This window comes from Monodon monoceros, unplaced genomic scaffold (assembly GCF_005190385.1).
Source record: "Monodon monoceros isolate NGI ecotype Baffin Bay Population unplaced genomic scaffold, NGI_Narwhal_1 Super_Scaffold_16, whole genome shotgun sequence".
Classification (NCBI taxonomy): Eukaryota; Metazoa; Chordata; class Mammalia; order Artiodactyla; family Monodontidae; genus Monodon; species Monodon monoceros.
The window spans coordinates 96,614,521-96,639,307 of NW_021703772.1; the positions used below are offsets into that span (position 1 = coordinate 96,614,521).

Sequence of the window (24,787 nt, forward strand, 5' to 3'; positions counted from 1 at the left end):
GCTGCCATGGGTCCTAAGTAGAACTCAGCAAGTGTGAGACCCAAGCCTGGAGCTGTCTCCACCTGCTGCCACTTACTTAATCAAAGGGAACATGCTTTGTGAAGCTACTCTTCAAGTAATTTGGGCACAAATTCTATCACCTTGAAGGATAAAATTAAGATTTACTGAATACCCAGTAAACTATTAGTGCAGTTGATCCAAATGATCAGTGGAATGGGTAGAAGGGCAGAAAAACAAAAAGCAGAGATCTAATTTTATTGTCTGTAAAATAGGGACTGGATTTGATGACGCTGAGATCTCTTTAAGCTCTGGTGTTCTTGTGAATAATACCAAAAGACGAATGACGGTGGCTGGGTGGATAGTCGTTATTTTACATTTCTGGGCTGCAGTTTCCTTTATCTATAAAATTATGTGGCTACTCTTGATATCCCAGTCCCTTCTAAATCTGAAAGTTCACAAAATATTTCATGAAGTTGAAAGTGCCAGGCAAATACAAATGTGATGTCACTGATACATATGCATGAATATATGTGCATATGTACATACATATGTCCATATATAAGGATATATATGTGCATCCCTCCCAGAGGACATTTGGCAAAGTGTAAACTTTGGTGTCAAACTGGGTGAGGGGGATGCTGCTGTTATATAGTGGGTAGACGCCCAGGATACTGCTAAATATCGTACAATACAGAGAGGACAGTCCCCCCAAACAAAAAATTATCTGACCCAAAACGTCCCTAGTGCTGAGGTGGAAAAACCCTAGTTTGTATGTTGGTGTAGCGACCTGTGTGAGTGTTTGATGTGTTTTGTGTTTCTTTGTTACTTCAGTTTTCATCTTTTTGGTTTTTTCCATTTGTTCCAAGGGCAAAATCAATAGAAAGAGGGATCACAAACATTGCTGTGATTGTCTCACAGCCTGATCAGTATAACCTGAAAAACAGAAAATATTACACAGCTGCAAAGAAAGTGCTCCTGGAGTCTACTGGCATGCTAGCAAATGGAAATAATAAAAATGCACCAAGTATTAACAATTAGAACAGTACTCGTAACCTGCTCATTTCTAGACAATTCTGGGACCATGTTGCAGGCCCTTCATATATCCCTGCTGATTTCCTTTGACATTAAATAGGATTCTATTTACAAAACTTTTTCTAGACCTTCCTCTTGCTACGCTTCAGTGTTTCCTATTCCTTCAGGGCTGCATTATGCTGTGTACACACACACACATACACATGCACACACTGATAAACATACACAAACTGCTCACATACTCCCTCATTATATAGAAGAGTTTTTGTATCTGATTTGTTCCAACCAGATCAACAAGACATTGTTTTCCTGACCATCTGTTGAGACATGGAAATAAGCTTTGCTGTGTGCAGCCCGACAATTTACCCATGTTTGTCTTACTGAGACTCCAGTCTGGTTTGGTTACGCTTCTCTCTGCTCAACAGACTGTATCAAAGTCTGGTTTAGAGACATTAGACCAGCTAGGCTATGGGATTTCTAGCAGAAGTTGGCTGACCCTCTCATAGACTCAAAGGGGAACAGTGAGGATCGTGTATATTCAGAACTTTATCAAAGTGATGGTTCTATCCTGACACAAGTGAAAATATGATGTGCTTCATCTTCTCTTAAGAATTTAAGATTTATGATTATATTTCGATAATTACTGTATAAATTCAAAGAAATCTGAGACTTACAGCTGGAAACGACTTTGGAGATGGCATGATCCAGTAATATGATGAGGGAACAAAAAATAAAGCCACGAGAGGTTAAGCAACTTGATCAGTGTCACAGTAAGTAAATGGCAGAGCTTGAAACCACGTGTTCCTGACTGTGGTCTCTGCCACATTATGCGGCTGAAAATGGTTTTTGTTTTGTTTTGGTTTTTCTAACATCTTCATTGGAGTAAGATTGCTTTACAATGCTGCATTAGTTTCTGCTGTATAACAAAGTGAATCAGCTGTCAGTATACATACATCCCCATATCCCCTCCCTCTTGCGTCTCCCTCCCACCCTCCCTATCCCACCCCTCTAGGTGGACACAAAGCACCGAGCTGATCTCCCTGTGTTATGCGGCTGCTTCCCACTAGCTATCTGTTTTACATTTGGCTGTGTATATATGTCCATGCCACTCTCTCACTTCGTCCCAGCCTACCCTTCCCCTCCCCGTGTCCTCAAGTCCATTCTCTAGTAGATCTGCCTCTTTATTCCCGTCCTGCTCCTAGGTTCTTCAGAACCACTTTTTTTTGTTTTTTAGATTCCATATATATGTGTTAGCATACGGTATTTGTTTTTCTCTTTCTGACTTACTTCACTCTGTATGACAGACTCTAGGTCCATCCACCTCACTACAAATAACTCAATTTCGTTTCTTTTTATGGCTGAGTAATATTCTTTTGTATATATGTGTCACATCTTCTTTATCCATTCATCTCTCGATGGACACTTAGGTTGCTTCCATGTCCTGGCTATTGGAAATACAGTGTTGCAATGAACATTGTGGTACATATATCTTTTTGAATTACGGTTTTCTCAGGGTATATGCCCAGTATTGGGATTGCTGGGTCCTGTGGTAGTGCTAATTTTAGTTTTTTGTTTGTCTGTTTGTTTGGTTTGGTTTTTTTTGCGGTACGCGAGCCTCTCACTGTTGTGGCCTCTCCCGTTGCGGAGCACAGGCCCCAGACACACAGGCTCAGCGGCCATGGCTCACGGGCCCAGCCGCTCCGCAGCATGTGGGATCTTCCCGGACCAGGGCACAAACCCATGTCCCCTGCATTGGCACGTGGACTCTCAACCACTGCGCCACCAGGGAAGCCCCTATTTTTAGTTTTTTAAGGAACCTCCATACTATTCTTCATAGTGGCTGTATCAATTTACATTCCCACCAACAGTGCAAGAGGGTTCCCTTTTCTCCTCACCCTCTCCAGCACTTATCGTTTGTAGATTTTTTGATGATGGCCATTCTGATGTCTGTGAGGTGTTATCTCACTGTAGTTTTGATTTGCATTTCTGTAATGATTAGTGATGTTGAGCATCCTTTCATGTGTTTGTTGGCAATCTGTATATCTTCTTTGGAGAAATGTCTATTTAGGTCTTCTGCCCATTTCTGGATTGGGTGGTTTGTTCTTTTGATATTGAGCTGCATGAGCTGCGTGTAAATTTTGGAGATTAAGCCCGTGTCAGTTGCTGCATTTGCAAATATTTTCTCCCATTCTGCGGGCTGTCTTTTCGTCTTGTTTATGGTTTCCATTCCTGTGCAAAAGCTTTTAAGTTGCATTAGTTCCCATTTGTTTACTTCTGTTTTTATTTGCATTTCTCTAGGAGGTGGGTCAAAAAGGATCCTGCTGTGATTTATGTCATAGAGTGTCTGCCTATGTTTCCTCTAAGAGTTTTAAAGTGTCTGGCCTTACATTTAGGTCTTTAATCCATTTTGAGTTTATTTTTGTGTATGGTGTTAGGAAGTGTCCTAATTTCATTCTTTTACATGTAGCTGTCCAGTTTTCCCAGCACCACTTATTGAATAGGTTGTCTTTTCTCCAGTGTATATTCTTGCCTCCTTTATCAAAGGGAAGGTTACCATATGTGCATGGGTTTACCTCTGGGCTTTCTATCCTGTTCCATTGATCTATCTTTCTGTTTTTGTGCAGTACCATACTGTCTTGATTACTGTAGCTTTGTAGTGTAGTCTGAAGTCAGGGAGTCTGATTCCTCCAGCTCCATTTTTTCCCCTCAAGACTGCTTTGGCTATTTGGGGTCTTTTTTGTCTCCATACAAATTTTAAGATTTTTTGTTCTAGTTCTGTAAAAAATGCCACTGGTTATTTGATAGGGATTGCATTGAATCCGTAGATTGCTTTGGATAGTATAGTCATCTTCACAATATTCTTCCAATCCAAGAATATGGTATATCTCTCCATCTCTGTGTCATCTTTGATTTCTTTCATCAGTGTCTTATAGTTTTCTGAGTATAGGTCTTTTCCCTCCTTAGGTAGGTTTATTCCCAGGTATTTTATTCTTTTTGTTGCAATGTTGAATGTGATTGTTTCCTTAATTTCTCTTTCTGATCTTTCGTTGTTAGTGTACAGGAACCCAAGAGATTTCTGTACATTAATTTGTATCCTGCAACTTTACCAAATTCATTGATTAGCTCTAACAGTTTTCTGGTGGCATTTTTAGGATTCTCTATGTATATAGTATCATGTCATCTGCAAACAGTGACAGTTTTACTTCTTCTTTTCCAATTTGTATTCCTTTTATTTCTTTTTCTTCTCTGATTGCCATAGCTAGGACTTCCAAAACTATGTTGAATAATAGTGGTGATAGTGGACATCCGTGTCTTATTCCTGATCTTACAGGAAATGCTTTCAGTTTTTTGCCATTGAGAATGATGTTTGCTGTGGGATTGTCGTATACAGCCTTTAGTATGTTGAGGTAAGCTCCCTCTATGCCCATTTTGTGAGGAGTTTTTATCATAAATGTGTGTTGAATTTTGTCAGATGCTTTTTCTGCATCTATTGAGATGATCATATGGTTTTTCTTCTTCAATTTGTTAATATGATGTATCACATAGATTGATTTGCATATATTGAAGAATCCTTGCATCCCTGGGATAAATCCCACTTGATCATGGTGTATGATCCTTTTAATGTGTTGTTGGATTCTGTTTGCTAGTATTTTGTTGAAGATTTTGGCATCTATATTCATCGGTTATATTGGTCTGTAATTTTCTTTTTTTCTAGTATCTTTGGTTTTGGTATCAGGGTGATGGTGGTCTCACAGAATGAGTTTAGGAGTGTTCCTTCCTCTGCAATTTTTTGGAAGAGTTTGAGAAGGATGGGTGTTAGCTCTTCTCTAAATGTTTGATAGAATTCACCTGTGAAGCCATCTGGTCCTGGACTTCTGTTTGTTGGAAGATTTTTAATCACACTTTCAATTTCATTACTTGTGATTGGTCTTGATTGGTCTGTTCATATTTTCTGTTTCTTACTGTTTCAGTCTGGGAAGGTTATACCTTTCTAAGAATTTGTCCGTTTCTTCCAGGCTGTCCATTTTATTGGCATAGAGTTGCTTGTAGTAGTCTCTTAGGATGCTTTGTATTTCTGCAGTGTCTGCTGTAGCTTCTCCTTTTTCATTTCCAATTTTATTGATTTGAGTCCTCTCCCTCTTTTTCTTGATGAGTCTGGCTAAATATTTATCAATTTTGTTTATCTTCTCAAAGAACCCGCTTTTACTTTTATTGATCTTTGCTATCATTTCTTCATTTCTTTTTCATTTATTTATGATCTGATCTTTATGATTTTTTCCTTCTGCTAACTTTGGGGGTTTTTGTTCTTCTTTCTCTGTTGCTTTAGGTGTAAGGTTAGGTTCTTTATTTGAGATGTTTCTTGTTTCTTGAGATAGGATTTTATTGCTATAAACTTCCCTCTTAGAACTGCTTTTGCTGCATCCCGTAGGTTTGGGTCATCATGTTTTCATTGTCATTTGTTTCTAGGTGTGTTTTGATTTCTCCTTTGATTTCTTCAGTGGTCTCTTGGTTATTTAGTAGTGTATTGTTTAGCCTCCATGTGTTTGTATTTTTCACAGTTTTTTCCTGTAATTGCTATCTAGTCTCAGAGCATTGTGGTCAGAAAAGATACTTGATTTGATTTCAATTTTCTTAAATTTACCAAGGCTTGATTTGTGACCCACAATATGATCTATCCTGGAGAATGTTCCATGAGCACTTGAGAAAAAAGTGTATTCTGTTGTTTTTGGTGGAATGTCCTTTAAATATCAATTAAGTCCATCTTGTTTAAGGTGTCATTTAAAGCTTGTATTTCCTTATTTATTTTCATTTTGGATTATCTGTCTCTTGGTGAAAGTGCGGTGTTAAAGTCCCCTACTATTACTGTGTTACTGTCGATTTCCCCTTTTATGGCTGTTATCATTTGCCTTATGTATTGAGGTGTCCTATGTTGGATGCATAAGTGTTTACAATTGTTATATCTTCTTCTTGGATTGATTCCTTGATCATTATTTAGTGTCCTTGTTTGTCTCTTGTAAGTCTTTATTTTACAGTCTATTTTGTCTGATATGAGAATTGCTACTCCAGCTTTCTTTTGATTTCCCTTTGCATGGACTATGTTTTTCTATCCCCTCACTTTCAGTCTGTATGTGTCCCTAGGTCTGAAATGGGTCTCTTGTAGAAAGCATATATATGGGTCTTGTTTTTGGATCCATTCAGCCAGTGTATGTCTTTTGGTTGGAGCATTTAATCCATTTACATATAAGGGAATTACTGATATGTATGTTCCTATTACCATTTTCTTAATTGTTTTGGGTTTGTTATTGTAGGTCTTTTCTTTCTCTTATGTTTCCTGCCAAGAGAAGTTCCTTTAGTATTTGTTGTAAAGCTGGTTTGGTGGTGCTGTATTCTCTTAGCTTTTGCTTGTCTGTAAAGGTTTTATTTGTCTGTCAAATCTGAATGAGATCCTTGCTGGGTAGAGTAATCTTGGTTGTAGGTTTTTCCCTTTCATCACTTTAAATATGTTCTCTCACTCCCTTCTGGCTTGCAGAGTTTCTGCTGAAAGATCAGCTCTTGACCTTATGGGGATTCCCTTTTATGTTATTTGTTGCTTTTCCCTTGCTGCTCTTAATGTTTTGTCTTTGTATTTAATTTTTGATAGTTTGATGAATATGTGTCTTGGTGTGTTTCTCTTCGGATTTATCCTGTATGGGACTCTCTGCATTTCCTGGACTTGATTAACTATTTCCTGTCCCATATTAGGGAAGTTTTCAAGTATAATCTCTTCAAAAATTTTCTCAGTCCCTTTCTTTTTCTCTTCTTCTTCTGGGACCCCTATAATTCGAATGTTGGTGTGTTTAATGTTGTCCCAGAGGTCTCTGAGACGGTCCTCAATTCTTTTCATTCTTTTTTCTGTTCCACGGTAGTTATTTCCACTATTTTATCTTCCAGGTCACTTATCAGTTCTTCTGCCTCAGTTATTCTGCTCTTGATTCTTTCTAGAGAATTTAAAATTTCATTTATTGTGTTGTTCATCATTGTTTGTTTGCTCTTTAGTTCTTCTAGGTCTTTGTTAAATGTTTCTTGCATTTTCTCTATTCTATTTCCAAGATTTTGGATCATCTCTACTATCATTATTCTGAATTCTTTTTCAGGTAGACTGCCTATTTCCTCTTCATTTGTTAGGTCTGGTGGGTTTTTATCTTGCTCCTTCATCTGCTGTGTGTTTCTTTGTCTTCTCATTTTGCTTATCTTACTGTGTTTGGGGTCTCCTTTTCGCAGGCTGCAGGTTTGTAGTTCTCGTTGTTTTTGACGTCTGTCCCCCAGTGGCTAAGGTTGGTTCAGTGGGTTGTGTAGGCTTCCTTGTGTAGCGGATGCCTGTGTTCTGGTGAATTAGCCTGAACCTTGTCTTTCTTGTGGGCAGAACCGTGTCCAGTGGTGTGTTTTGGGGTGTCTGTGAACTTATTATTCTTTTAGGCAGTGTCTCTGCTAATGGGTGGGGTTGTGTTCCTGTCTTTCTAGTTGTTTGGCATAGAGTGTCCAGCACTGGAACTTGCTGGTCATTGAGTGGAGCTGGGTCTTAGCATTGAGACGGAGATCTCTGGGAGAGTTCTCGCCGACTGATACTACGTGGGGCCAGCAGTTCTCTGTTGGTCGAATGTCCTGAACTCAGCTCTCCCACCTCAGAGGCTCAGGCCTGACACCCGGCCGGAGCACCAAGACCTTGTCAGCCACACGGCGGAGTCAGCTCTGGCGGAGCTCTGCAGTTCCTGAAAATGTTTTTAAAACCACCAAAGTATAACTGAAAAGCCAGGTCTCTTGATATCACACTTTGCTTATCCTTAAAATATCTGTCTGAGACGTCATCTAGATATAAAATACCTCCTTAGTGGCATCAGCGGATAAGTACATAATGTACACATTGATCCAATATTATCTTTGTAACATGATGTGTAATTCAAACAGAAAAATCCTTTAATAAAATTGGTGGCTGCCAGCTTCCCAACCTACATGTCTGTTATTGCCCCTGAGCTGAGCTGTCAGCTGAGGTGTTTACTCTGTTTTTATCCAGCCCTCAATAAGGAATTACATTTCAGCCGCCTCATCCCTTATCACCACAGGGTGCCAGCTGCTTAAAACTATCTGCCAGCACCCATCCACTCACCCACAGGAAGCAACTCAGGAAATTTTCAAAGGTAGAATGAGAAGAATCAGGGCTGAGTGTAAACGTGTTAGTTTTCCTCTCTCCCCAAAGTTTTCCCAGCAAATCTCACTGCTTGCCAATTCTCTCAAGAGAAGTGGAAGATCACCCACCCCCTTTTAGCCCCTGGACTTGCAAATAAAGGATGTCATTTCTAGAAGGGGATTCAGTTTAGCATAATTGCATTAAAGCAAAAGCAAGCGGGAGGGCAGGATGCTAAAAAGTTTACTGTAATGGCTCAGAGTGCTTCTCATTCAGTTAGGTCTGTGTGACCTGAAGAAAACCACTAAATCTCTCTGAGCCTCAGGTTACTCATCTGGAGAATGGACAGAAAAGTCTCTCTGTAGCACTGCTGTAAGAATTCCATGAGATCAAGTTTACTTAGTGCTGAGCACAGAGCCTGGCACATAGTAACCATCCATACTCGTTAACTCCCATTGTCATCGTCAGCGGAGCCTGGCACATAGTAACCATCCATACTCGTTAACTCCCATTTTCATCGTCATCACCATTTTCCAGAGCTCCTTTGCTCGTCTCTGACACAGATACGCCAATGACTCTAGCTCTGGCTTCCATCTCAAATTAAACCCACATTTCCAACACCTGGCTGGGTCTCTTCCAGATGTTACTCTCACACCTCAAATATAGAAAACTGAACCGCTTGTTTCTTCAAAACTGATTATTCTGAGAACTGCCAGAAATTTGAGGGTAATTCCTCTCTTGTGGCCAGATCTTACTTAGATTTTCTGAACCCCAGTGAGTAAATTTCAGGACACCAAATGATAGAAATGAGTCAAGGGCTGTCACATGTCCTTATAGTTTCAGCTAAAGGGAATAACCAAACTAAATTATCCTTAGCCACTGGATTCCCCCATCACACTCCATCCTCAGAGGAAGGCAGAAGGCTCCAAGTGTTGGAGCAGCTACTGCCCACTCATGTAGGGGACAGATGGGAGTGCAGAGCAGGGCTGAGGCAGCCTTCCGCTGACTCTGGACCATCCATCCACTCACCAATTGGAAGGGCAGTTGTCCTGAGTGGAAAGGCCAGGGATTATGCTTGCTAATTAATTTGAACTGTAATCTTCTTAAAGCGTAATACCATTTTTCTTGTGAATTCTTTTTCTGTCTGTTTCTTTTTGTTTTTTGTTTTTTTCATTTGATGTATAACTTTATTCCACATTATTGCTGTTGATAGCATTATCAAATGTTTCCCCATTCCTTAACATGTTTTACCATCTTTCTGGCTTCCGAAACTATTCCACTGATATATTTTATATATTTTTAAATTTTTACAGGTTATGCTGTGGTAAAACAACAACAAAACAAACCCAGTTGTTTCCAAGATTAAAGTTTTATTTCTTGGTTTTGTTACATGTTGGCAAGAGTCAGCTGTGGCTCTTCCTTGTGTGTCTTCCTGAGGAAAGATCAGCCTCCATCTTTTTTTTTCTATTTTGAATTTAATTTAATTTTTTTTACACAGCAGTTTCTTATTAGTTATCTATTTTATACATATTAGTGTATATATGTCAATCCCAATCTCCCAATTCATCCCACCACCCCCCGCCACCTCCACTTTCCCCCCTTGGTGTCCATACGTTTGTTCTCTACATCTGTGTCTCTATTTCTGCTTTGCAAACTGGTTCATCTGTACCGTTTTTCTAGGTTCCACATATATGTGTTAATATACAATATTTGTGTTTTTCTTTCTGACTTCACTCTGTATGACAGACTCTAGGTCCATCCACGTCTCTACCAATGATACAGTTTAGTTCCTTTTTATGGCTGAGTAATATTCCATTGTATATGTGTACCACATCTTCTTTATCCATTCGTCTGTCGATGGGCATTTAGGTTGCTTCCATGTCCTGGCTATTGTAAATAGTGCTGCAGTGAACATTGGGGTGCATGTGTCTTTTTGCATTATGGTTTTCTCTGGGCATATGCCCAGTAGTGGGATTGCTGTGTCATTCCTTGTGAATTCTTAAGCAAAGGGCCATATTCTTCCCTAAAGAGAAAGGGAGCATCAGAACGAGCCATCAGCATCACTGAAAAGGATGTCCTGGAAACATGCAAACAATGCAAAGAAAGGGGAGAGGGGTCAGTGTGGACTGCTGGCATACGTTGCCTAAGAGCAAGAGTTATACACCTGCTGTCATTTTGTCTTCTCTGTAGGAAGGGGAAAGAAATTGTTCCATGGCAGAGCAATAGATATTTTTCTGAAAATCTCACGTAACACTGTTTATCTCACTTTGCTCTGCTTTTCTGTCAAAGACCTTACCACTGTCTCAGAGACCTAGAATATCAACCTTTGTTTTGTCTTTGGTTCTCGGCTCTCCTTCTCACCCAGGTGCTAGTGAGGAGCTGAAGAATCTGTTCTGAATTCTTTCTCCAGCATGCATCTTCCCCCTACCTCCCCGATGCCACCGTTTTATCTCAGGGGCAGCTGGTCCTTGACAGGATGCTGTAGTCACATGTTTTCTGATCTCCCCAGCTGCCACTGTAGTCCCTCTTCGTCGCTGGTGCCGGGGGTTAGTTACTCAAAATACACATTTGGTCGTGTCCCTTCACCACAGCGCCTGGCTCCTTCCACCTCTTTGTCCTTTTCCCTGCCCTGTGTCCCCACTCTGCACCCTCTGACCCTGTAAGAGCAGAACTGGCTGCCCGAGTACACCTGGACCCTTCCAGAACTCCCTTGCCCTCAAGCCCCGCCTTGTGCTCTCTTACTTATTTGCGTGTGTGTTTGTGTGTGTGTGTGTGAAATGTGTTTACAGACAAGTGCATAAAATGTATATTTACAGTGAAAAATTATAATGCAAACAATGGAACAACTGCTACTAGGTCAGCCAATGAAATATCGCCAGGAGCCCAGAGGGCCCCCCCCGACAGGTTCCTCTCTCATCACAGGTTCCTTTCTCCCCACTGGAGGCAATTATTCATCTCACTTCTGGAATAATCCTTTTCTTGCTTTCTGAAAAAAATAGTTTTACTTCCTATTTTTGTATCCCCAAACAATGTAATTTTTCCAGTTTTAACATTTGTACTTGGAATCATTTGGGGAGATAATGTGTATGTATGTGTATGTCCATGCACGTGTATTTGTATAAATATGTTTGAATGTACATCCTGCTTCTTTCGCTCAGTGCTACCGTTGCAAGATTCATATGTGGTATCCATTTTTCGTGCTCTCTTCCACTGTCTTCCATTTCTGTATATTATTTCATTATATACATTTACCACAAGTTGCCAGTTGTACTGTTAGTCTTCACTTGGATTGTTTCCGTCTGGGAGCCCGTGAGAGCAAAGATGCTGTGAACATACGTGTATGGCCATCCTGTTACAGTTGTTCACAGACATCTGTAGCAGATGTACCTAGAGACGGCTCTGCTGGGCTGCGAGGTATAAGCATCTTTTCCTTCGGTAGGTTAAGCCAAAGTGTTCTACGTGAATACATTTATTTATACCTCCTCCCGGTGTGATATGAGAGTTCCTATTTCTCCACGTATTCACCAGCACTTGCCTTTTACCTTTTTTCTGTTCGTGCCAATTTGGTGCACGTGTAATGGTATATCTTTGTAGTTTTAACTTACTTTTTTTTTTTTTTTTTTTTGCGGTGCGCGGGCCTCTCACTGCCGCGGCCTCTCCCGCCCCGCAGCACAGGCTCCGGACGCGCAGGCCCAGCGGCCATTGCTCACGGGCCCAGCCGCTCTGCAGGACGCGGGATCCTCCCGGACCGGGGCACAAACCCGCGTCCCCTGCATCGGCAGGCGGATTCCCAACCACTGTGCCACCAGAGAAGCCCTTAACTTACATTTTTAAGTAACTTCGTTTTGGGGGTAAAACGATTCCTGGAGTGCAAATGTCTGTGCTTGTTTACTTCCCCTGTTTTGTCTTCCAGTTCCTGTATGGTTCAGAGGTCAAAGATTCCTATTCCTGAAGGAATTCCCAGTCAGTCAAACAACCCAGATTGCTTGCTTTTCGGCCGAGTGGGGCAAACACTCACGCTCTATTTCTTGGGCTTTCTTTGTTTATATGTTCTCCTTCAAAATACTTAAGGAATAAGGAGTGATACTATCCCTGTAGCATGAAGGATGTATATGGGCAATTTCTTTAAGTTTATTTTTCAATCTGTGAAATGGAGCTAACACTGTCTACCCCATACAGTCTAGGGGTCTTTGATTAAATGAGGTAATAAGGTCAATATCTTAATTGATATTACGTTATGCAAATCAATCAATTTTTGAATAATTCAACTTCTAAAATGACTGATGGTTAATGTCACAAATATCCTCTGTGCAACAAAGTGATCAGATCTGTTCACATTTCTCAGTTCTGTGAAATTTCTCTGTGACGCTTATAAAACCACAGAATTCACTCTAGTCCCCTGTTGCTTGAAAGTCAAAGAGATTTGGTATTTCTGAACACACATCTGGGGAGCAAAATATGTTCAAAGGTTTTTGCTAAGACCTTTAGGGTACCTGCATTTTAGGCTCTGTCATGATTAGAAATTACTTGTTGCATCTTGAGTGCAAATATGTAATTTTTGAAATTGATGAGTTTTTCAATTTTAGTAGGAATAATTTGTCATAATTTGACAATATTATTAAATGTTTGGAATAATAAAATATTTGTACCAGTCTTTAAAAATGCACACTTGTCAGACATAACAGAGCTTCACTTCCCTGAATCAACACAAGTCTGAGTCCCAAGTACAATCTGTTCCAGGCTGAAAAGATCAATTTTCCTCTTCTAGCTAGTGGAGAGGAGAGATAGAGTTTCGGGGCGGGGGGGGGGAGGTCAAGTTAATCCTGCTTATTAGCAAGTTCAGAGACAAAGGAAGTAACCTCATTAATGGGGGAGGAGGTACAGGTACTAACAGCTTTATGATGCTTTGATATTGGGTTTCTAAAATCAAATTGTCAAAACAGACCTTAGACAGAAAGACCTAAATAGACAGTTCTCCAAAGAAGACATACAGATGGCCAATAGTCACACGAAAAGATGCTCAACATCACTAATTATTAGAGAAATGCAAATCAAAATTACAATGAAGTATCACCTCACACCGGTCAGAATGGCCATCATCAAAAAATCTACAAGTATCAATTGCTGGAGAGGGTGTGGAGAGAAGGGAAGCCTCCTACACTGTTGGTGGGAATGTAAATTGATACAGCCACTATGGAGAACAGTATGGAGGTTCCTTAGAAGACTAAAAATAGAACTACTATATGACCCAGCAATCCCACTACTGGGCATATACCCTGAGAAAACCATAATTCAAAAAGAGACATGTACCACAATGTTCATTGCAGCTCTATTTACGATAGCCAGGACATGGAAGCAACCTAAGTGTCCATCGACAGATGAATGGATAAAGAGGATGTGGTACATATATACAATGGAATATTACTCAGCCATAAAAAGAAACAAAGTTGAGTTATTTGTAGTGAGGTGGATGGACCTAGAGTCTGTCATACAGAGTGAAGAAAGTCAGAAAGAGAAAAACAAATACCATGTGCTAACACATATATATGGAATTTAAAAAAAAAAAAAAAAGGTTCTGAAGAGCCTAGGGGCAGGACAGGAATAAAGACGCAGATGTAGAGAATGGACTTGAGGACACAGGGAGGAGGAAGGGTAAGCTGAGACGAAGTGAAAGAGTGGCATGGACATATATACACTACCAAATGTAAAATAGATAGCTAGTGGGAAGCAGCCGCATAGCACAGGGATATCAGTTCGGTGCTTTGTGACCACCTAGAGGGTTGGGAGGGAGACACGAGAGGGAGGAGATATGGGGATGTATGTATATGTATAGCAGATTCACTTTGTTTTAAAGCAGAAACTAACACACTGTTGTTAAGCAATTATACTCCAATAAAGATGTTAAAAAATAAATAATGAAAAATCAAAAAAAGAAAATGAACCTACAGACAGGTCCTGCATAACATGTTCTCATTGCTTGGGATCCTGAACTCCTTGAGACATGAATGCTATTTTATTTGAATTTAGCTCCCCAGTGCCTTGTGCTTGGCCTGGACTTACTGGGCATCCGCAGGTTACTTTAGTGCAAGAGTAATGACATTTTGGCAGTGTGCCTGTGCATGTATGGGCACAGAGATTCCTTCTAAGCCTTCCATGAATGCATTCCAGAATGCATGTCCTATTCCTGTGGTGGATGGGCAGAGCTTATAACTATTTCCGGAAATTTTCTAGAATGACAAAATTTGTCTCCAAGTGCACAGCAGCCCTACATGTTGCCCAGGTGTGGAGATGTAGCTCTTAAATACAGTCAGTGGGAAACGCCCTTTTGCCAGCTACACCTCCAACCTGGCCACCACAGTGACCAGACATGATAAGATGAATGATCCAGAAACACCATAAGTTTTAATGGATGAAGATATAGGGAAGGAGATTCAATGTCCAGGTCCAGTTCTTGGTGAATTCAGGCTTTGTATCACTTTACAAGATGAAAATGTGCACGCTTGGATGGCATGCTTTATGGCACGCCCAGCCACTCCCATGATGCTTTCTCCTTAGATGGCTTTCAAAATAGAACAGACTACTGTGTAATTAAGGCTATTTGGGGCATCTCTGTTTTGCTTCGAAGGCCGAATCTGAAGTTTCTTGGTGCACAGAGTGAAGTTGTTAGGATGGTACTATAATGGGCAACTCAGGTATAAATACGCAGGTATTTAACTGGAGTGTCACAGGACTCTGATTCAGAGGGGCGATCATAAAAAGGTGTGCTTTCCTGCCTTTGGGGCCCAACCATGATTTTTGAGAAATACCTTTTTCCTGACTTTATTCTGACCTGTTTGCCTTTGCTGAGTTGAGGGTTTTCAGCAAGCTGGGAAGATGTCATTCCGAAAAAGACCAGCTGTTACAGAAGGGAAACCACAGGGATGCAGCCCTTTTAACTATTGTGAATTGGAGTTTTTCTTCTCTTTCTCTCTTTCTTTCCTTCAGAAGACATCCTTCTCTTTCCACCTTCTTCTCTCTTCCATAAAACAAATGATAAAGCAAGCGTGGTAAAAGCTAACCTTTGGGGATTCTGAGTGAAAGTTATAGAAGAACTCTTTGTAATGTTTTTGAAACTTTTGTGTCCATCTGAAATTACTTTTTTAATTTAAATATATGCCCCCGTATAAGTTTTTAGGTTCACATTTCACCAGACCACAAAAATAAGTAGAATTTAGAAAAGCCAGTGGGAAAGTGAAGCATGTTCCGTCTGAAACAGCGGAAACAAAGGCGTAGCCTGGGGAATGAGACCTTGAACTTCTTGAGATGAACAGGGGCCTGAGAGATGGCATATGCTATGTAGCAGCAAATATATGTTTGCATAGATGAGTGGGGACAGAATATAACAGGTGAAAATCCTACAGTGGAGTTGTGATTTTATGTAGAGGAAAGTTTTTTGTGTAGAACTGTTCTACCTTTGGTCTGTGGCAAAGGATACTGTCTTAGTCTGTTCAGGCTGCTATAACAAAATACCAAAGACCGAGTAGTTTATAAATAACAGAAATTTATTTCTTTCAGTTTTGGAAGCTGGGAAGTCCAAGATCAAGGCCCCAGCATGGTCACGTTCTGGTCAGGGTCCTCTTCTTGGTTCATAGCCATAGCCGGTGCCTTCTTGCTGTGTCCTCCCTGAAGGAAGGGGGGCTGGCAACCTTCAGAGCCTCCTTTATGAGGACTCTAATCCCCTTCATGAGGGCTCCACCCTCATGACCTGCTCACCTTCAAAAGGCCCCACACTTTAATACCATCACATTGGGCATTAGGATTTCAACATATGAATTTGGGGAGGACACAAACATTCAACTGTAGCAGATGTATTAAACACATTTATAGTATAGAAAGAGTTATACATAATGAGCACTTAGAGGATTAATGTAGAGCAGCACTTTAGAAGCATTGGTCCCTTTAATCATTTGTAAGTTCCGGCCAGCATGTCTATTCACAAAGCAGACCCCCTAAGGAACGTAGTTTCTTTAAAACATATATTAATATTAAACATACATTAATTCAACAACATTGTAAATCAACTATACTTCAATTTTAAAGAAATTTACATATATTAATTCAGACCCATTTTCCACAGTAAACCAAAACAATACAGATGTACTCTATGAAGCTCTTCAATTGTATAAAGATATTTAAGGACTTTAGGGATGAAATCAGAAATGTATTTAGATCCCTGCAATTTGGAGCCCTGAGGAAACCACACAGAGCAGGAAATCCTCTAAATCAGAGACTAAGTCTGGCACAAGCTTTTGATTGTTGTGCGAGACCAAGCTGAGCCCTAAGACCCGCTGTTATATTTAATTGAACACTCTAATGACATCCTCTGAATACACTGCTTTAATAACACACTTATTTAAAGTGACACAACCCATGTTTTCATTCTGTAAGTCTCAGTAGTGACACTGACATTTTCTCTTTCCCTCTCTGCCTCATCCTCTCCCATCCCTGCCATACAAATAGTCACTGTCTCTTTAAATCACATTTAATTAAGTTTCCTTTTTCCTTTTTCTGTCTTCTTCCCCTGTTGTCTCATGTTGGTAGCAGGTTAATCCTAAATTTATAATAAATGCAAATGGATTAAAGAAAATCATGAGTTGAAGATTATTTTAACTTCACCAGCATTATTGTTAATATCTCCGTCGTCCCCTGGGATATGTAGGATTACATCAATTAAATTGGTCTCTGTAACTGAACGCATTAACCATAAATGTGACTGCCATGTCTTTCCCAGCACCCTTAAAGTATTTAATTTGCTTGCCTGTGATAGATTGTCAGAGCAGTAAATGTAAGGCAAGTAATGTAAATGGTGTAACGATGATAATTATCTGAATGGATCGATCGGAGTGTTATTGCAACGTGATATTGTGGGTAGAAACGAGATACAGACATCCCATATACATTCCCATTTTCAACTTTATTTCCTTATGTATTATTTCCCAAGATTTTTCAAGTGAAAGCAGTGTAAGCTGGCATTGCTGTTCTCTCCTTTATCTCTCCCCATCATCCTCTGTGCTGTTGCCTTATTAAAACCAGCAGACCCCAGGGAAGCTAAATTTCTCCAAAGAAAGCAGTGACTTTATAAAACTGAAATTCTAGCAGTTTCTCCATTATTCATGGTATCCAGACATTTGAACCGGAAGTCGCTTTGTAGATTGGCTAGTATGTTCCCTTCACTTATTAACTACTAAAGAGCTGTAATCCCAGAAAGGTTCCATGACTTGTTGAAGGCTACACAGACTGCTATTGCCAGGTAAACTGCAGCGGGTAGAACCGGCCCTCCCACCTGGGCTGGGCGGGGAGCTGAGGGGTTACACCGGCTGCAGGTCTGAAGGGGGCTCAGTGTGACAGGCCAGAACAAGCCCTGGAGAAACCAATAGCAAGTCAGGAAAAGCTTTCCGTTTAGTTTGGGTGGGTAATGAAATGATGCAACTGTCTGAGGATAACCAGTACTTAAAAACCTGAACAGATGATCAGCATGAGGGCGGAAGGATTGGGCTATGTGGCAGATGTCTGTCCATGATGAAAATGGAAAGAACAGTGTAGGATCCCACCTGAGGGACAGGAGTGTTGGGAGAGGGTTGCTAAAACAGGGATTCGAGCCCAGAGGAAAAATGTCGAAGCCAAGTATTAGAATGGAAAGTTGAAGAAGAAACAGGGATTTAAAATCCTTGGATTTGAAAGATGACCAGGTCGGGATGATCTGACAGTGGCATCCAAACAGACTGTTTACTTCAGCTTTTGTGCCCCATCCTGGTTCAGTGACACCACATCAGTTTCATTGGTAAGTAACAAACGGGCCTAAATCTGAAACTTTTCATACATCTGCCGGAAAAAAAAAAAAAAAAAAAATTCAAATCATCAAAGCACAAATAAAACCAGAAAACAGAACACTAGAACTTCAGTTGCTGTCCGCAGAAAAATAAACACCAAATACTGTACCCACAGCACTATCCACAGCGAGGCTGTGTGTGCCAGGGCAGGGTGGTAGCAGAGGGTACAAGGAAAGCACTCCCAGGATGAGAAGGTCTGACACCACAAGCTCAAATCTCAGTACTGGCTGTAGGGCAGGGCTTGAAAGTGTACAGGACCTAAGGTGACCATCTCAGCGAGGCCATGATTCTGGGGGAAACGAGGCTGAGAGGAAAGGTACCATCTGAAGATGTGACTGTGAAGGGAAAAAGAAGGGAAAATTTCAAGATGCTGTGGAAATAAAAGAGAAGTATAAGACCAGCCTCCCCGGTCATCATCCAGCACAGAGGCTAAAACAGGGGTGTATAGGGCAAGGGTGGAAGAATAGTACGTGAAAGTGATAAACTGATAAAACAGAAAGGATGCAAGTAGAGAACTGGTAGGAAAGAAGGCAGGGGAACAGTTGATTGTTGCATATATAACAGGAGGGGGGCAGGGCACAGGATTTTAACGATGGTAAGAACAAAGGGAGTGATGGGACCTAGGAGAGAATCTGTGAGAGGTGGAAGGGGTGATGTCGGAGGGTTAGGAGAGGAAGTGACACCTCGCTCCTTTTAGTGTAGTTTTGACTTTTGGAATCATGTTCATGTTTTCCATATTCAAAATGAAACCAATGAGAAGAGGAGAAACTAAATTTGAATACTATCAGAAACAAATGACCTGAACTGAATTTCAAAATAAGTTTTCTTTTTTTGAAACAGTTTAAACATTTTTAATTGAAGTATAGTTGATGTACAGCCTTATATGTTACAGGTATACAATATAGTGATTCATAGTTTTTAAAGGTTATACTCCATGTATAGTTACTATAAAATGTTGGCTATATTCCCTGTGTGGTACAGTGTGTCCTTGTAGCTTATTTTATACGTAGTAATTTGTACCTCTTACTCCCCTTCCCCTATATTGTCCCTCCCCCTTCCCTCTCACCAGTGGTAACCACTAGAGTTCTCTGTATCTGTGAATCTGCTTCTTAAAACATATTTAAATCTAAATAAATTTAAATTGAGAAAGAAGCAGATGTTAACTTCCTCACAATTTCTCTGAGTCTCATAAAGAATATTCATAAATGCAACCCTTCCAGCTTCAGTTTCAAATAAATAGTGTAGCCACACTAAGGTGTGAGGGGTGAGAAAGAGCCAGTCTGGTATCTTTTGAACACAGTATTTTTACTATATACCTGCATTCTAAAGAAAAAGCAAATGTGAATTCTTCTTAGTACTATTTTTTTGTGGTGTGACCATTTCGTACGCACTTTAGGATTGAAGAAATGAGAAAATATAATGATGTCAGCAGCCCATGCTCTCACTCTAGAAGAAGGAAGATACAAATATGAAAAGGGAGGGCAAGGAGAAAGTCAGTGGGGGGGTTGTGTGTGTGTGTCCGCACGTGCGCATGCATGTGCAAGGAGAGAGGGAGGGGAAGAGAGGAAGAGAAGGGAGAAACGCTTCCTTCCACTGAAAGAGACTAGGAGCGGTGATCCCTCAGTAGTAATTTGCACACATTAATATCCAGGTCTTAGTTTCCAAATATCATTGCCCAACTAAAAAGAAGCAGCATTCCTTGGAGAAATGGCTGCTTTCAGGGATGGGGCACCAGACAAGCAGAATGGGCATGGAACATTTCCCTGGGCCAAAAAAGAAAGAACATGTTTTAAAAATGAAGGAAATATGTCAAAGGGCACAGCTTAGAGATTCACCTTCCCAAAGCTGAGAAAATTGAGCATCAGAATAAATACTGAGAGCGCAGACATAGCCCTATGAATAATAAAAGAATCCATGTATTCATACTGATAAATAAATAGGAAAAACACTTCCTTATGACATCATGCAAACTCGTAAATGTAGGCAGAAAAATGGTAGAAATCATCATTTTCAACCGAAGTAATTGTTGATCCAGGCAAGATTCATGGATGGTTGCTAAAATAAGTAGATAAAAGTTTGATGCAGAATAGGAGATTTTCATAGTCTCAAAGTACGTGCCCCCAATTTACTTATTAATTCTAAAAGGAAAGATAGTAAATTTACAGTGGAGAGATTTGGAAGACTCCACCTTAACCAAGTGATCAAAGTTAACATGTCCAATTATGGGACAAATGGACATGACACGATTCTGATATGATGCACTGAGAAGGACCCAGTATCATTTCTGTGCCATTACTGCCAGGTGTGCAGGAGGAAACTTGAAGGAAACCCAAATTAAGGGGCATTCAGCAAAATAATTGCCCTCTACTCTTCCAAAAAAAAAAAAAAAAAGGAAAGGAGGGAGCGAGGGAGGGACAAACAGCATAGACGACAGCTCTTCCAGATTACATGATCTTGGATGAAGGACAAATAGATGATTTGTCCTTCATCCAAGATCAGGTCCCGATCCTGGAGAGCATTCTAGGTTGGAAAAAACTTTTGTCATAACGACATTATTGGGACAATGGATGAATTTGGAATAAGGACTATAGGTCAGATTGTGGTGCTGTATTAATAAACAGTGTATTTCCTGACTTTGAAAACTATACTATGGTTGTCTTCGTTATTGGGAAATACACACAGAAGTAGTTAGGGATAAAGAGCTCACTCTCAAGTTGCAGGAAAAAAATTGAAAGAGAAAGAAAGTGATACAGGAAATGTGGCAAAATGTTAACAATTGGTGAATCTAAGGAAAGGGTACGCGGCAGTTCATTGTACCATTTTTGCAAATCGTCTGTAAGTTTGAAATTATTTCCAAAAAAAAAGTTGAAAGAAACTATAACAGGAAAATGTGAATCTGTGTACCTCCTAAAAATCATACCATAGTTTTGAAAAAAAATGATCTAAAGGTCTGTACGCCCACTTCTAAATGTCAAGGAGGGCTGTCATGAGGGGTGGGTAGAGCCAGGTTTCCTTGGGAGATTGGGATGGTGATCACTGTGGCAGCCATGGGATGGGTTAACTTATACAGTTCAGGATTCAGGTTGGGGCCAGCAGTGGCCAAAGTGAACCCAGGTCACCAGACACAGAGGGCAATTTCCATGCCACCATTCCATGCTTCTTCTAAAACCTGATGTGCTTGTACTGTATACTTTTGTTCCCTTATTATTCTGCTGGTAACCTAGTAACCATATTCAACCTAGGATCCTACAGTAACTTATTTAACATTAAGGTACCTACAAGGCTCTTAGGAGCAGGAAAGCAGTACTTTTAAAAAGGCAGGGGGAGGGGCGAGGGACTCTTAAGTATGTTCAATTCTTAAATTTCTCATTATAGTCTCATGTTCAAAAGTCATTGATTAACCTAGAACACAACATGTTTAGTTTGCTTGTGGAATTACGCTTTCACGAATTTACCTGAGGTTCTCTTCTGTGACCTAAACAAATACCAGCTTGTGAAACTGTGACAGGTCTTAATGAAGTGGATTAAGGCATTTTTTCCATTTACATTTTCACAGAATGAAGTAAACGTTATAATCTTTTTCACAGAACACTCTCGCATCAGGCCATGATTTGATTTTCTACCTCTTCAAAATATCAAGTTTTGCATTTCTTTAAATGCTAATGCCTTTTTGTGAACTATAAGACAGGAGTCATCCCTGAGAGATTTATAATAGTACTTAGAGCAAACTCGTCAAAGATTCTTCTACAGGAGTGTTTCGGATCCTGAGGAGATATATTTAGTAACTGTATTGAAGATGTCACGTAACACAGCATTTCATTGATTTATCTGTATTATTTTTGTATCTCTACTGCAGGCAGAGAATTCAGCGTTGGCTTTGGAAAATGAAAATCAAAGGGAACAGTATGAGAGGTGTCTTGATGAGGTAAGGGGAGCGGGGTGCTTCTGGATAAGAGGCTGGACTGTTTAGGATTCCCTATGTCAGATCTTAATGTGTGTCTTTTACGGGTCTCCAGAGAACATTAGCATTTTCGCCTTCAAAGGAAGGCTGTAAACATGGTGAATGTGGAGAAGGAAGGTCAGTCAGTCCCCTCCCCCTCCCTCCCTATATCCTTATATGGGCATCTGCAAATTCCTCTTGGTTATTGTTTAATATGCTTGGGGCGTAGGTTGGGAGATGCTTCACCGTATGATAAATTCGTCCTGTCCAGTAAGTGTGATCCCAGCCCGTGAATGAGAAAAGCCACCTCAGGGCAGGCTGCATCGCCTCCAATTGGATGCCATTTCTGAAAAAGCAAATCCTTGATAGAGTGGGTGGGGACGATGTTCACAGTTGGCAGCCAGAGGGGAAAAACCAGTGGATTGAGAACAAGGCAAGAAGAGAAAGGGAAGTAAGGAGGAAAATTTGAGCAGAATGGAAGGAGACAGGGCCACACACCTGAGTAAACTGGAGAAATGTGATTCGACGACGATGAAGAGATGACGGCAGAGATGGTGGGTGGCTCAGAGTTCCTGAGAGGGGAGGGAAGACTGAAGTGTATGCAGGGCCCTGGTTTTCCCCTCAGCCATCCCCTCACACGGCGCCAGGGATCGTACCACCCATCTTTCCTATGTCATCCAGCCCGGACTGGCCGTTGGCCTCCCTGACAAGCTCTTATCTGGGACTTGGTTGGTGATTGGAGTTACTCATTTGATGGGATGACTTCTGTAGTCATCTGCCTGATACCCTAAGACTTGCACATATTCTTCTAAGAGATTCTGTTTAAGAGCTGTTATGATACAGCTGACGGAGATTTTAAGAAAATAAGAAAAATTACATTCAGTCGAGTTCTGCTACCTTACCAGTGGAAACTAGCAATGTATCTTCAGTCTTTGCCTCTTCACTAACCATTGGGAAAACCTTTTCTGACAAACGCTCTTGAACTTCCTTCCCCCTTCCCTCCCCCAGTCCCCCCATTGATTGTCCCGGAAGGCCATGGGTTGAATGACAAAGAACACAGGTTCAAATCCCAGTTATGGCATCATCACCTCCGCCATGTACTCCTCTTCTCCCTTGAAACTAGAAATGGTGTTTCCTTCAGAGTTCCACCTGTGCTGGATATTTTCCTACACCAGTGCTTCTTGAAATGGGATCCCTGGGCTGGCAGCATCAGCCTCATCTGGGAACTTGTTAGAAATGCAAATTCTTAAGCCCCGTTCCCAGCTGTAGAGAATCAGAGACTCTGGGAGTGCACGTGGGCCTGGCTATGATCGATCTGTATATCAACAAGCTCTCCGGGTGATGCTGTTGAGCCCTGCAAACTAAGAGCCATTATCCTCATAACACAGACCACTTTGCTTCACAGTTACTTGTTGAAGAACCCTCAAAATGTCCCCAGAAAACTGTTTAGCTATTTAAGATTTTAATTGTTTCATATCTCCAGCCATATATATTAGTTACTCAAGCAAAATGGTGTTTGCACTCGTCTGCCGTGTCAAGACTTAAAAGGACTGAATAATCTTTACGCCGTCCAAAGTTAAAAGAATCGCTCAAGTAAGTTGACATAAAGGGAGGAGTGGTGACTCAGTGTCTAGTGAGGCCAGTTCAGCCCCCTCCCCCCTGTTCCCCAGGTACTTGGTCCAATCAAAGTTTAGGGCAAGAAAGACCAAATAGATCCAAGGATATTTAAAGGAACAAATATTGCCCTTGGGTCATATGTATTGATCAGCAAAGTTCCACTTTAACCTCCTGCACAGAAATTTCCAGTGAGACTTAATCTGCATTTAGAAGTCAAATTTACGTGAATCACACCACAGAAACTTCTTAGTTGTCGCAATTTTCCCACAAGTCATCCCCCCCCCATCACTCAAAAAGCTCCCAGCATTCCTTTCTGGAAATTCACAGCCTGCCTTCTGTACGTTCTCTATGCCTGCATTCCGAGGGTGTCATTAGCATGTGTCTGGTGAAACCGAAGTTTTCACCCAGAAAATCATTGAGTATAAAGTTTCCACTGAAGACAGAATTTTCAGAGGGGGAATCCCACTGTACTTTTTTGTTGTCGTTCTTTTATTTGACATGAGAACGGTTTTATTTAAATCATCGATCACTGGTGCAGTACTCAATATTAGGACTTTGAAATGATTTAGACAAAGTCTGTTTCCTTTTAACAGATTAAAAAACCGAACCCTAGTTGGCAGAAGCTAATGCTTGCGTCACACAGCTAATGGGAGGTAGAATCCTAAAATCTGCTTCCAACTGCCACCTGTACCTGACAACGCCAGGCAAGGTGTTTATTTTTGTGTCGCACAAGTGTAAGGACCATATAATCTGGATTAACTTTATGACAATAATTTAAAAGGTAGAAAAGGGTCCCATATTACAGAAGTTTTTAAATTGACTATCTTACCATTTATATTAACACAATAAATGAAGAAAAGTGACAGCAGAACAGGCCAGCGGTCAGCCAACACACAACACAACGTGTTAACAGACGTGGCCAAAGGATCGGTGCGTGTCATGCATTACCTTCCGTGTAACATCTTTTTTGGAGGGGGGGAGGGAACATAAAGGTGGATTGATTCAAACTAGCCCGATTAAATACATCTGTTACGTTTATACTTTCTTCTGAAATTAATATTTGAGTGGAACATGTATGAATTGTTCACATAACACCAGCTTTCTACCGAAGTTTAAGGGTCCGGCAGATGATGTTCACATTTGGGCAAATCCTAGGAGCAGTCGCAC

General features: G+C 40.7%; 1 protein-coding gene across 12 annotated transcripts in view; it reads left to right on the forward strand.

The window, feature by feature from the left end:
• The window catches only part of NCKAP5 (NCK associated protein 5), a 1,052,051-nt gene that overhangs the window by 835,344 nt on the left and 191,920 nt on the right, over window positions 1–24,787 (forward strand). For all 12 annotated transcript variants that reach the window (XR_003793798.1, XM_029224397.1, XM_029224398.1 and 9 more), the window contains one exon: window positions 21,920–21,988. Coding sequence is in view for 11 of the 12 variants with exons in the window: in XM_029224397.1 (XP_029080230.1) it covers window positions 21,920–21,988 (69 nt within the window). In the remaining variant the exon portion in view is untranslated. The remainder of the gene's footprint in view (window positions 1–21,919; window positions 21,989–24,787) is intronic.